This window comes from Sorex fumeus, unplaced genomic scaffold (genome assembly GCF_029834395.1).
Source record: "Sorex fumeus unplaced genomic scaffold, SorFum_2.1 ptg000005l, whole genome shotgun sequence".
Classification (NCBI taxonomy): domain Eukaryota; kingdom Metazoa; phylum Chordata; class Mammalia; order Eulipotyphla; family Soricidae; genus Sorex; species Sorex fumeus.
The window spans coordinates 9,161,551-9,175,708 of NW_026606062.1; the positions used below are offsets into that span (position 1 = coordinate 9,161,551).

Below are 14,158 nucleotides of genomic sequence, written 5' to 3' on the forward strand. Positions count from 1 at the left end.
TGTGTCAAAAGAAATAAAAAGCAAACTGTCAAACTTAGCTGCCAGCCCACGGGATGCGTCAAACATTAACTTGGGTGAGATCACTCACGTGAAGCAGAGACACAGGTGCAGGTCTGCAGAGCAGAGGCAGAGCACCATGGCAGCAGAGTCCCAGCTTCCTCGGGCTGTCACCCTGGGCCTGCTGCTGTGTGTTCTGGGCCCCATGGCCACCCAGGGCGGGAAGCTGCTGCTGATCCCAATGGACGGGAGCCACTGGCTGGCCACACTCGGGGTCATCCAGCGACTGCATCAGAAGGGACATGAAATAGTGGTCGTAGCGCCCGATGCCTCGTTGCATATCCAGGAAGGACCCTTTTACACCTTGAAGAAGTACTCCGTGCCCAAGGGAAGGGAGGAAATGAAAAAGGTCGTAGCCAATATTGGGAAAAGGGTGTTCAACGACAAGCCTTTCCTGCAGCGTGTGGTGGACGTGTACAAGGGTGTCAAAGAGGACTCGGCCCTTTTCCTGTCCTTCTGCTCTTCTCTGCTCTACAACGAGCAGCTCATGGCTTCGCTGGCAGCCAGCAAATTCGACCTCATGCTCGCTGATCCTTTCCTGCCCTGCGGCCCCATCGTGGCCCAGCACCTGCGACTCCCCAGTGTCTTCTACTTAAACGCCATGCCTTGCAGCCTGGACTATCAAGGTGCCCAGTGTCCCAAGCCCCCGTCCTACGTGCCCAGGTCACTGTCCATGAACTCAGATCACATGACCTTCCTGCAGAGGGTGAAAAACGTACTCATTGCCTCCACCGAGAGTTTTCTGTGCAATGCCGTTTATTCGCCCTATGCCCAGCTGGCCTCCGAGTTCCTCCAGAAAACGGTCACTGTGCAGGACCTCATGAGCAGCGCCTCGGTCTGGATCCTCAGGAGTGACTTTGTCAATTATCACCCCAGGCCCATCATGCCCAACATGGTGTTTGTTGGGGGGATCAACTGTGCTAACCAAAAACCACTTGCTCAGGTGTGTGCCTCTGTGTGTGTGTGTGTGTGTGTGTGTGTGTGTGTATGTGTCTGTGGGGGGGGGGAGGGGGGAGTGCACTTCACGGACCTTGCTACTGTAACTCTAGTCACAGATGGATTCCGACTGAGTGTGTCGGGTGCCTCTCGGATTTTTTTCTATCGTGTTAGGCTCCTAGTTCTGAGCTGCAAGTCACACTAGCCTTTGGTGTCATCTTCAGAGTCACCACATTGTCACAGAGACTTGAGATTCAAGTCTGGGATGAAAAATCCTCCACTCATATAAGATCTTTGGGGAGCAGGCTGGCTTTTTGGGGTCAGAGGTGGGCACATCGGTAGGGGGATGAAAGGGTTATTTTCAGCAGGCACTTGCTTCACTCATTGGCCCAGTCCAGGGTTAAGGAAGTTGGATTGAGACTGGGAAATGTTTTGCCACCTTGCCTGAACCAGGGAGAGCTGGTCTTGAGAGCAAACAGTGTCCACAGCTGGCTCAGTACAATTTGCAGATGAAGGTTCACCGTAGTGAAATGCCTGCCAAGTTCTCTGCTTCACGTTGGGTGTTTATGGCCCTTAATCATGCATGCCACTTAGCGGGACCCGCCTCTGGTTGCTGAACGGGGGCGGGAGGACATGGCGGGGAGGCATGAGTCTGGCACTTTCTAGACAAGACTGAAGTAATGGGGATGGGGGGGACAGACATTAGGTGCGACGCAACCAAGTGACTCTTCCACATTTTGTCCCTGAGCCCCCGTCAGCCCCTCCCTGCCAGCCTAAGACAAGGACAGGCTCAACTTTTACACACAAACCTTTGCCTTAGTTTCCAGATAAGGTTGCGTGTGCTCTGGGGACCAGCCCCGGAGGAAATTCATTGTTTGTTCTGGCACCCGTTGGCCTGCAATCTACCCTTTCTAAAAAAACTCTCCCATTTTCTGCAAACAGCACTTCTGTGACTAGGCAAACAACGTGGTCACTTTGAGGACCTGAGTTCAGCCTCTTCCAACCTGCAAGTTGCTTGCTAATAAAGTTCTTTCTCCACCTCCCTTCATATCTCTTGATGGTTGTGGAACAGGACCGGGGCAGTTACAAGGAAACATAAAATCAGGGGTGATCAAGGGAGGAGCCATGTGCACGGGTCCCAGGGAGGAAACTGGGGGGACGTAGGTCAGGATGTTCTACCACCACCGCACTGTGTAGAGGTGGCGCGGGCAGAGCAGGGTCGGGGGGCTGGCCTGAGAGAGGCCCTCGCCCCTTCCCAGTCCTGCTCCAATTCGCGCTGGGCAGACGTCTCTGCAAATCACATGGGCAGGGCTCTGACTGAAACGGCTGCTTCCCACTTTTAGAGGGCAGTGCTCGGGTTGGTCCTGCATGGTTAAGGATCAACCGCAGAGTCCTCTGGTTCTGGGCAACCCCATCATTTCATACAGCATGACTTGGCGTTCTTTGGAAAAGTAAAATCACTTGCACTCTAGGATGGTAGCTATCCCGGTCAGCTGTAGCCGGGGGAGGGTGTCGGACTAATGCCTTGTTCTGTTTCCTCCAAGTAGAAGTGCCTTGTGTGTGCATGTGCAGGTGTGTGTGTGTGTGTGTGTATGTGTGTGTGCGCATGTGTAGGTGTGTGTGTTCAGGTACGTGTGTATGCAGGTGTGGGTCGGGGTATGCATACACAGGTATGTGTCAGCAGGTGTATGTATGTGCCTGTATGTATGAAGGTATGTGTTGTACACAGATATGTGTATGGTTATATGTTGACATGAACATATATATGTGTGCAGGTGTGTGTGTGTGTGTGCGTGTGTGTGTGCGCGCGCTCAAGAGCATGGGTGCATTGGTTTCCCAAAGACAAAATTCTCTGCATTTAGCTCAGAAGGGTGTGGCCCTAAGAGGTTGAGCTAAGATTACTGCCTTGGGTAAAATTAACTTCCTGGGGGACCCAGTCCCCGTCTTCCCACTCCACAGTCCTGAACTACTCCTTCTGTTGCATCGTTAGAAAGAGATGGGAGGACTACATGTCATCAAATACTTTGCGCCTCTAACACACATTCATGCTTGTATGCATGTGCCCCCCACCCCCACTTTGTCACTGTCACTGTCCTCCCATTGTTCATCGATTTCCTCAAGCGGGCCCAGTAACGTCTCCATTGGAGACTTTGTTGTTACTGTGTCTGGCATATCGAATACGTCACGGGGAGCTTGCCAGGCTCTGCCGTGCGGGCGAGATACTCTCGGTAGCTTGCTGGGCTCTCTGAGAGGGGCGGAGGAATCGAACTCGGGTCGGCCATGTTGGCTGCGTGCAAGGCAAACGCCCTACCGCTGTGCTATTGCTCCAGCCCTGCTTTAATCGTGTTTTTTTGCGGGGGTATCACATCCGGTGATGCACAGGGGTTACTCCTGGCTCATGTACTCAGGAACTACACTGGTGGTGATGGAGGGAACCATATGGGATGCTGGGAATCGAATCTGGGTCAGCCGCATGCAAGGCAAATGCCGTACCCACTGTTCTATTGCTCCAGCTCCTAATCCTGTTCTTAAGAGGAAGAGGTCTGGTTCATGGCTTAAGATGTGCAAAGAAAAATTCACTGGGGATTTCTCTTCCTGTCTAGGAGTTTGAAGGCTACGTCAATGCTTCCGGGGAGCACGGGGTCGTGGTCTTCTCCCTGGGCTCCATGGTCTCCGACATTCCAGAGAAGAAAGCCATGGAAATCGCCGAGGCCTTGGGCACCATCCCCCAGACGGTAAGGAACTCTTCCATGCTTCCTGGCTGTCTTCACGGGAGTTCTGGTCCCTGCTCTGGGATCAGAATAATTTCCATTATTGGACTTGAAGCAGGATTTTTTTTTCTGCCACAGCACCACAGTTCATTCCTAAGTTCCCTGAACTGTTTCACTCTCTGCAGTACTCCCTTCCAGTCTATGAGAGGGGTCCTCTTCTCTAGGAGACACTGAGGTGTAGTGAGGAGAAGAACTTCCACAAATAAAGTGGGAAGCATTTCCTCTTCCATAAGATCATTTCCCTCTTAAACTGCTGGGGGGATTGATAGATTTGTTTCTCAAATATCTGTCTTTAAAGTTTCATAGCCATTCTACCCAGTAAACGCTCTCTGGCCCTGCAGAAAAATGCAGATGCCCCACACGTCCAGGCTGATGAGTTTTCACAGCTTCACAGCATTTGACCAGCCCCCTGAGGCCTTGGGGTCACCTCACCACCAGCCTCTCACAGGTTCTGCTCATTCTGAAGAGAAGATTCTTTGGCTGCCATTGCAAAGTTTCCCTGTTGTTATTTCCCTGTCTTTTTATTTTTATTTTTATCTTATTTTTTGTCTCTACAAGGTCCTGTGGCGGTACACGGGAACTCCACCCAAGAATCTCGCCAAGAACACAAAACTTGTCAAGTGGCTGCCCCAGAATGACCTGCTCGGTAGGTGGGGGGTGTTTGATGCATTGGCTAAACTGACGTTAAGTCCAGAAATGGGCTTCTGCCTCGGTCTCCTGAAGTGTTGTGGGAAACATAACGGCCGGTGGCCCTGGCCTTGCTTCTTACCTAGTGGGTGCCTCCACTCATTTTCTTTTGCAAGGACCATGATGGACAGGTGGAATCCTTTTATGGGGTGATTAGGGGGCTGAACCACACCCAGCAGTGCTCAGGGGCTATCCTTGGCTCAGTGCTCAGGGGCGACCCCCTAGCAGTGCTCAGGGGTCATATGCAGTGCCGGGAAGAAACTCAGGGTCAGGTGTGTGCAAGGCCTTCCCCTGTTCTATCTCCCTGGCCCCAGCGTGGAGTCTGCGAGTAGCTGGGACTTCAACGAGGTCAGGTTGAGGGTCTCAGCAACCTCACAGTGGGCCCCTCCCGTGTGTTCCTCCCAGGTCACCCCAAGACGCGTGCCTTTATCACACACTCTGGCTCCCATGGGATATACGAAGGCATCTGCAACGGCGTGCCCATGGTGATGCTGCCCCTCTTCGGGGACCAGATGGACAATGCCAAGCGCATGGAGTCCCGGGGAGCTGGCGTGACCCTGGACGTCCTGGAGATGACCTCGGAGGACTTGTCTAAGGCCCTGAAGGCCGTCATCTATGACAAAAGGTAAGAGGGAAGGGGCACAGGGGAACAGGGTCTTCCTTTTGGGGGCCATCACGTGCACAAGAAATGCTCAAATGTCAACACCGAAGTGCAGGTTTTCTCGGCACTGCAACTGGAGGTGAAGTGAGCCCGGGGTTTGTGTGGCAGTGGTGTGGAATCGCAGGGTATCATGCGGGCAAGATTCTCAGGCCTGTGCGCCATCCAGCTGTGAGAATGACCCGGAAGAGGAAAGTATCCCATCTAGTAGTCTCTGACAGCTGTCTTGTCACTGCCAAGCTCACTCAGGGTGATGGAAACCATGTGGAAAAGCTCAATGGGGAGCACCTGTCTCGCACATGTGAGACCCCGGGTTCCGACCCCTGGCAACACACGCACAAATCCTTGTGAGAGAGCTCAGGGTCTGCAGTGACTTTTTTATCCAACAATAATATGTGTGGGCACACATGCAGGTACAGGGACATGTATGTGATTATATGTGTGCCTGCATGTGTCTGAGTGAAGTACATCAACTCAAAGGTGTGTGTGTACACGTGTGTGCATGTATGCATGCGTGTGTATGTGTGTGTATGTGTGTGTGTGTGTGTGAGCGCGCGTGTGTGAGCGTGCTTATCCATGAGCATGTCAGGGGTCTTCACTTATGGTTGCTTCTTTTTGGAGGAGGCCTTCAGGGGGTTGCATGAGGAAAAGTGGGTGTGTGTTCAGGTGGGAGGTGACATTGCCCAGGGACTGACAGTGGCCTGGGCAGGGGAGAAAGGGGAGACACGAGACCCACTGCAAGCTCTTGTGTGCCCAGTTGTGGGGTGCCCAGTCCACAGGAGGAGATAGAAGTGCCCCATCCACAGGACTGTGGGTGAAATGCCCAGAAGCAGGGGCAGCCTCCCCAGGGCAGGAGGGATAGTTCTCAGCGCTTCATTCCAGCAACTTCTCCAGAAACCCAAATGCGAGGCCAGGTCATCCCACCCACACATTCCCACAATGAAAACTCATCTTCTCTCCATGTGCCAAAGAACTCAGGTCTGAGAGTCCTATCAGCAGTAGAACTCTGATCTGTCCCAGCACAGTGCTTTTGTAACCGTAGGGTGACTTGGCACCAAGTCCCGAGAGAAATATTGTTTCTGTCAAATCACGAACCACTGTGTTCATTAACCAGCCAGCTCTTCACAGGAGCCAGCTCTGAACCTCCATGAACCCAGCACCCTCGACTGGCGTCGTGCCTCTATGAAATAAAAAGTGGACAATGTCAGGGCTGGAGAGATAGCACAGCGGGTAGGGTGTTTGCCTTGCACGCAGCCGACCCAGGTTCAATTCCCAGCATCCCATATGGTCCCCTGAGCACCGCCAGTAATGATTCCTGAGTGCATGAACCAGGAGTAACCCCTGTGCATTGCCAGGTGGTGTGACCCAAAAAGAAAAAAAAAAGAGTGGACAATGTCAAAAAAGCCGATTTTGCAACTAGGACACAGCGGTTCTGAAAAGTGATTTTCAGTCCAAGAAATTTTGTTTTGCTTAAGAGAATACTTACACAAGAGGTAGATAATTAACCAATTTATGGTCAAATATTAATGTTGCCTTTAAAGAATGTATCCAAACCAGATGACCATTTTTAAGGACAACAAAGATAATAATTATCCCTGGATAAGTGTCTTATTTTCTCTTTCTTTCCTCCTGCTCATCCATCTTTCTCTTCCCATCCATCTCACTCCCTCCTTCATCCCCTCCTTCCTTCCTCTTTCTTCCCTCCTTTATTTCCTTCCACTATCTCTTTCACTGTCTTTCCCTTCCTCCATGCTTTCTCCTCAGTACATCTGTCCACCTATCCTATAGATCCCTCCCTCCATCCATCCATCCCTCTATCGATCCCTCCCTCCATCTATCCATCTTTCTATTCATCCACCCATCCCTCTCTCCCTCCATACATCCATCGACCCATCCTTCTATCCATCCTCCCACTCTCCCTCCATCCCTCCATCCATCCATCCATCCATCTCACTGGTTGAAGTTTCTAGCCCATTTTGGATCTGGATGTTCTGACCCAACCATCTACACTGTCCGGAATAACCAAGGATCTACCTTGCTTTACCATCTGCAGAAGCACAGCCTCCTTGCTCCACCGAGCATTTGGATGGTTTGATATTTCCTCCAGTGAGCTGAAACACAGCTGCCACCTCAGAGGTGACACTTAACGCGGCTTTTTTATTGGCAAGATGTGGCTGTTTACAAATTCACACGGGCACCATTCCTGACATAAGCGTTGCCATCATCTCTCTATCGTTGTATGAAGCAGAAGGCAATTCATCCAAAAATATCACAGAAGAATAAAAGGACAGTGGCATGTTTCAAGTGATTTAGAATTGTGGTTCCAGCACCCAATTTTCTATTTTTTTTAACTTCTGTTTGGGGGCCTTACCTGGCTGTGTTGGATGGGAGGAAGCAGGGAGGTGGGGCTTGGCTAGACTGAGCGTCAAACTCCGGATTCAAGAATGCCAAGCCTGCTGTTCTAGTCTTTCAAGCCTTCTCTCTGGCCTCTGCTGCCGAATTTTTAGCAAAAGATGAGTGTGTGTGTGTGTGTGTGTGTGTGTGTGTGTGTGTGTGTGTGTGTGTGCACGCACGCTGTGAGCTTGTATGAGGCCTTGGGAGTTTTCTTGCTTGGTTTTAACAAACACAGCTCTGCTCCCAGGCAGTGCCCCCCTCCTGCCCGCCGCCCCCACCCCACCCCCAGCAAGCAGACCACCTGGCGTTGTGCACTCAGCCCTGCCCTTGTCTTTGTGTTTAGCTACAAGGAGAACATCATGCGTCTGTCCAGCTTGCACAAGGACCGCCCCATCGAGCCTCTGGACCTGGCCGTGTTCTGGGTGGAGTTCGTCATGCGGCACAAGGGGGCGCCGCACCTGCGCCCCGCTGCCCACGACCTCACCTGGTACCAGTACCACTCCCTGGACGTGATCGCCTTCCTCCTGTCCATCGTGCTGGGCGTCCTCTTCATCGTCTACAAGTGCTGTGCCTTCGGGTGCCGGAAGTGCTTTGGGAAGAAACCGCGTGGGAAGAAATCGCACAAGTCCAAGACGCACTGAGACCGACCGATGGCCCCGGGTGGGCGGGCACGTGGCATCACCAAGGCTGCTCAGAGATGACCTCTGCCATGACTCTGTCACCAAATCACGAGCCATACCTTTAGGTCGATATTCAGACATGCTTTTTGTGCCTGCACTTCCTCCTACCCGGACCACACCTGGGAGCTTTAACTCAACACCTCCCCTCCAAGAGGGCCATGAAGGTCTCCAAGCACTTATTTTTTTTTTTTTACCTAGAAAGGGGGCCAGTTGGGGGCTGCAGTTAGATTTTACCTTGGATGAAAACTGTGACATCACCTGGCTTTAGAGAGGCTGGAGCCTATCCCCACGATGACAGGAGGCCTCGGGCTTCCTGGAGGTCGGTTGCTGTCTACTTAAAAAATAAATTAATAAAATAAAGAGCCTCTCCCTCCTCTGGAGTGAGCTGGCAGTGAATGTCTGGAGAGCTGTGAGAGATTTCTGGCTTTGGGGGAACCCAAATTGGAGGGTGCTGACTCTGAGGGTGACCTTGGTGGGTTTGTGCCAAGTGGATCAACTGCGTGATGAGTGCAGAGAGCCCTGGGTCTGGCGCGGATTATTCTCGCTTACGTTTCCCACCATGCAATCATGTTAATAAATTCTTGGAAATTCGATTTCTTGGGTGTTCTTCTCTGTATTGGTGTCACATTTATTGACTCGATGGTACATATTCCAATCACAAAAATGATGCTCGAGGATGACAGAAAATGGGAAAAATATGGAGACGTACACAGAGAGATGACAGGAAATAGAAATTGCCAGTAGCTATGTTCCCCGGGAATAATCTGATACAATTCTGGCCAATGCTGACACTTGTAAGATGCCAGCACAACTGGAAGCAAAGATACATTCTTCCTTCACATCACTCTATCAAGAATCTTCTCTCCCTGTTTTTGGAGAGTATGTCATTTGCTTTTTTTTTTTTCCTATTTCTCACCACCAATGTCCCCAGTTTCCCTCTCTCTCTCTCTCTCTCTCTCTCTCTCTCTCTCTCTCTCTCTCTCCCCCCCCCCCACCCTCTCCCTTTGGTAATTATGATTTGCAACACAGATACTAAAAGGTTATTTTGGTATATCCCTTTACCAACTTTCAACACTCAGTTCCTGTCCAAAGTGATCGTGATGGCATTTTTTTTAATGACAGTAACTATTCTATGGCATGGATTTTCTAGTTTTATGCTTAACTACTACTCCTGGGAGATGCTTCTGGGCTTCACTTTGATTTTCAGCCATTAAAAAAAGCTGGAGCAATAGCACAGTGGTAGGGCGTTTGCCTTGTACGTAGCCAACATGGCCGACCCGAGTTCGATTCCTCTGCCCCTCTCGGAGAGCCCGGCAAGCTACAGAGAGTATCTCGCCAGCACGGCAGAGATTACATTAGCTTTGTTGCTCCTAATGCATAGACTTCACCTACCTCACTGCCCGCACTCTCTGATCCCCCAAACACTGCCAGAGACCCCAGATTTTCTGATCACCAACCACCTCAAGTGCCTTTGAACCTTTGTGTTTCTATCCCCTTACAGCCTCACCCCCTTGTTCATAAGAAAGGGAAACCAATTCAGGATACAGTCAGCAAAATTCTTTGCAGGTAACAGAAATGCCTTTAAGAGTCGTGTGTTTGTGTGTGTGTGTGTGTGTGTGTGTGTGTGTGTGTGTGTGTGTGGTGCCAGGGATTGAACCCAGGACACATCAAAGCAAGTGCTCAGTTATTGTTAGGACCGAAGACCATCCCCCCCCATATCCAGAGAAATAAAGAGTCCGGCAGAAATGCAAACCGCACATCGAGACTTTATTATACCAGCTAGTTGGGGCCAAGACATTATTCCAGCTAGCTGGGGCCGAGACATCCTGACTCAGGTCAGAGCTCGACCCAGGGTGTTCACAGCCAAGGGTTTATATAGCTCTCCTGGGTGTGCAGGCCTCAGGAGCAAGCTCAAAGAAAAACAATTCCAAAGGCAAAAGTAACTTAAAATATTCCAAAGCGAACAAAGGCATACAAGAGCAAATTATCAAGAAAACAAAACAGTCCTAATTAAGAAGACATTCACAGTTCTCATATATCAAGAAAGCATCTTATCAGCTGATTCAGATATCCTTCATGGCCAGAGCTGCCTCCTACCAAATGATGCTGTAAACTAATTAACTCAGTAACTCAGTTAAATCATTTATCCCTCTTGGCCAGAGCTGCCCCCCCTACAACTTTTAGAACCAGGGTGAGAAGAGGTGAGCTAGCCACTTCTCACATTCCAAGGGGAATTAGATTAGAACTAGCATCTCACGGAGGAATCTTCTGCTTCTCACATTATGAAACTACACTTGGCCTTAAGAAAGGCAGCTCAGATAGAGAAGGGATAACCAAATAAAGGGTGTTGGGAGGATCCTCCCAGGATGGAAGATGCATGCTGAAAGTAGACTATAGACTGAACAGGATTGCCACTCAATGCCTCTTTTGCAAACCACAGCACCCAAAAAGAGAGCGAGAACAAAAGGGAATGCCCTGCCACAGAGGCAGGGTGGGATTGGGGGGTGGGGGGTGGAGGGGATGGCAAGTTGGAGGGCTACTGGGATCCGTGGTGGTGGAAAATGGGCATTGGTGGAGGGATGGGTATTCAATCATTGTATAGCTGAAACCCAAGCACAAAAAATTGTAAGTCTACAACTATACCTCATGGTGTTTCACTAATAAAAATTTTTTAAGAAAATGGCCTGTTTGGGAAAGGAGACCAGCGTCCTGAGAACAGGTAGCTCCATAGGGCTTCTCCTGTGCTAGCTTATCTCTTCCTTGTCCTTCTTGGTCTCCTCAGTCCCAGGTCTTCTCCATCCCAAGATCTTGCAGGAGACTGGCCTGTATTTCACCGGATCCTAAATGCTTGGTCCAGCGAGAACAAATCTAATTGGTCGACCTGGGTCAGGTGTCCACTCCTTGTCCAATCAGGAGCGTTGAGGGCGGGGTTAGGGAAGAAAAACATGGCGGCCTCCATGGATCTGCGGCGAGGGCGCCTTGTGAGCCGACCTGAGTTCACGCTGCCCGTGGACCAACTTCCGCACTTTATTTCCACTGATTTTATACTTTCTGCCTTAGCCCAAAGGGGCACTGACAGAGGAGTGTGGAGTCTTTCTCTGTGGAGTGTTGTCCTGTTGTCAGGGTAGTTCTGAGGTGGAGCATGGCAGTGCCTGAGGGGCGGGTTTCACAGGAGGGCGGGGTTGTCAATCAAAGATGATTGCCAGATCCAGGAAAAAGGAAATTGAAGGGGAATTAAAAAAAATATATTTATTAAAGCACCATGAGGTAAACAGTTACAAAGTCGTTCGTGACTGGATTCCAGTCAGGATTTTTTTTTTTTTTGCTTTTTGGGTCACACCCGTCGATGCACAGGGATTACCCCTGGCTCTGCACTCAGAAATCACTCCTGGCGGTGCTCAGGGGACCATATGGGATGCTGGGAATCGAACCTGGGTTGACTGAGTGCAAGGCAAATGCCCTAACCGCTGTGCTATCTCTCCAGCCCCTCCAGTCAGGATTTTTATTATTATTATTTAAATTGGAGAACAAGCAGAGCCCACTTCTTTCCCTTGAGCCAGTGTCTCTGCTAGATTAGAAACATCGTTCCCTTTGCCGTGGTTTCCACCTTCAGTTGGTGGCTGACAGGACAACGGCTCTTTTTCTCCAGCCCACCATGTCCTTCCTCAGGGTGACTCTGCAGCTCCAGCCCTCAAGAGAAAACAATCTACCTCCACAGCCCTTGAACCCTGCAGACCTGGGACCTATTTTGGCCAGAAAGCCTGGCAGAGACGGTGATTTAGGTGCTAATTCAGTCTAGATTCTCCACAGACCTTCATGTTCTGCTCACTCTCCCGGAAGCCGCACAACTTCTAGGAGAACAGTCACATCCCTGTCATCCTGGTTCCTTCAGCCTGTAGCCACCTCACTGCAGGGTGTGTGCGTGAGGTCAGGCAGCCCTTACTTGGCCCACTAACTCCCCACTTAGATATCTAAGTGACTCTAATTGTATGTGCCTGGATGGGCTCAGATCAACAGAGCCGCGTATATGTACAGAATAATAAGCAACTGAGTTCCTTTGTTGTGTTTGGAAGTTTCTCTTGGAGTGACCCCGGATGCCTTCACTCTGGACTTTAAATCCACCTTCTTTCATGTGTTGGGTCTTTAGATTCTCAGAGCAAAAGGACATGCCTTCCTTTCCATAGCCCCTAGGACAGTGGATGGCTGTCAAGAGCCATTCGTGGCACACTCAAGGCAGGTGGCCGGGGTCTGGGAACGAAGCTGCAACCCTCTTCCTTGAAAGAGAAAAGAAGACCAGCATGGAGTAGAGAACTGTGAAGGATGTAAGTGTGACGACTATCTTCTTGGGGGTCTTTCCAATCCTGGTATTCCGGGTGTTCAAGCAGAGGCTGAGGTGCTCCCTCTGACCAAGTGGGTGGGACTTGCAGCCCTGATCCGGAAATGGTGCTGAGTCCCTTTTTTTTCTGGTCCAGAGATACACAGAACAGTTTCCATGGGCCAGTAGCTTCCCACCCAGTCAGCTGGTCTGGACCATCTCCCCACAGCTAGAGTGACAGGATTCCTTTGGACCTCTCGGAGAAGCAGAGTCCCTGTCCTTGCGGTGCTTTATCTTCTAAGTACTCTGCCTGTGGGAGCCTCCTTGGCCATCCTGCCTGTGGGTGCCCTCTCCCCAGAGCCCTTCGTAACTGCCACCCCCACCCGCCACTCTCACGTCACATACCTGGGGCTCCTGTGACCACATTACTGGAATCACCCCACACCAACTCTTCCCCTTCCCACAACAGGTCACCATACTGCATCACACGTGGGTGACAGAAACGTTGAGTGACAGAACAAAGTAGAGTTTGTCATCCCAGGGTCCGGCCTCTGCACACCCCAACGCTCCCGTTGGTCGGGAGACCAAAAGGCAGTTGGATCTCAAAGTTCCGCAGGCGTGGAAGCCAACGGTGACAATTCTGATGAGCCCTCCCCTCCTGGCAGGAGTGCCTTCCTCACTCACATCCTTCCGGGGCCCAACTGTCACCTCGCTTCTGCAGCGGGTCTTGCTCACACCCACGTCCCTATTGATGTGTATTCAGTAGAGGCTGTTGCTTGTGGCCTATCCAGGTTCCGCCCGGGAGTGGGGAAAGGTCAGTGCTTAGGTCCCAGATAAGTTCTGTCAGGCCACCCGCCAGGGAGTGAGTGAACCCCTGGGAACAAGGGGAGAAAGGGTTCAGGGACATTGAATCCCTGTGTTCATGTCTGCGTTTGTGTTTGCCTGCCCATAAGGTGCCATGGCCAGTTAGAGGAGGGAGCGGGTTCCTGCACACAGAGAGGCCAGGAAGCTCCTCCACCCTGTGGACTGGTTGGTCTTGCCGCAGAAGTCAGCAGCTTTGAACACAGTCGTTAATATCTCTCAGTGTGGACATGCCCCAGCGGGGCCCTTTTCTCGGGCCTTGCAAAGCTTCTGCCATTCTAGTAACTGGGTTCTCCCAGGATCATACAGTTGGTGGGGTCCAGGTGGTTGCGTGACCCCCGGTGCCCCCTGGGCCAGCAGGAAGCTGTCTCTCTCCAGCACATTCAGTCAGGGACTGGTCAGTCTGCGTGGGTGTGGCCTCTGGTGTGGGAAGCCAAGAGCCCTCTCATAGACCCTGGCCGTGGTTCCCATGTTAGGAACTGCTTGGGACAGACATTGGCAACACTCCCATCATTATTGTCCGGGGTCTCCTTCGGGGGCAGATTGTGGTGACCTCTCAGATGATTTCTGCAAAAAGTCAGGATGCGCCACTTCCGTTCCTAAGGCACGGTCGCATAGTCTCCCGCTACCCCCGATGCCGTCTCCTTTTCCCACATCCTTGACCCCTCTGGACAGTCTGGCTGTATTCCCCCTGCGGGAACTGAGGTTACCCGCAGCGACCCTACTACTTGTCGCCTTCTCTGTGTTCAGTTTGCTCCCTCTGCACAAGCCTTACCTACCTCTCGCTGGACTGGGGAGG

At 51.3% G+C, this 14,158-nt stretch overlaps 1 protein-coding gene across 6 annotated transcripts in view; it reads left to right on the forward strand.

The window, feature by feature from the left end:
* The window catches only part of LOC130030805 (UDP-glucuronosyltransferase 1A8-like), a 130,068-nt gene extending 121,292 nt beyond the window's left edge, over positions 1 to 8,776 (forward strand). For 5 of the 6 annotated variants that reach the window (XM_056122155.1, XM_056122154.1, XM_056122152.1 and 2 more), the window contains exons 2-5: positions 3,597 to 3,728; positions 4,323 to 4,410; positions 4,857 to 5,076; positions 7,847 to 8,776. In XM_056122155.1, the coding sequence (XP_055978130.1) occupies positions 3,597 to 3,728; positions 4,323 to 4,410; positions 4,857 to 5,076; positions 7,847 to 8,144 (738 nt within the window). In that variant the 3' untranslated portion in view covers positions 8,145 to 8,776. Of the gene's footprint in view, positions 1 to 113; positions 1,001 to 3,596; positions 3,729 to 4,322; positions 4,411 to 4,856; positions 5,077 to 7,846 lie in introns of those variants that run through there. The other variant, XM_056122150.1, reaches the window with a different exon arrangement.
* The last annotated feature ends 5,382 nt before the right edge of the window (positions 8,777 to 14,158 follow it).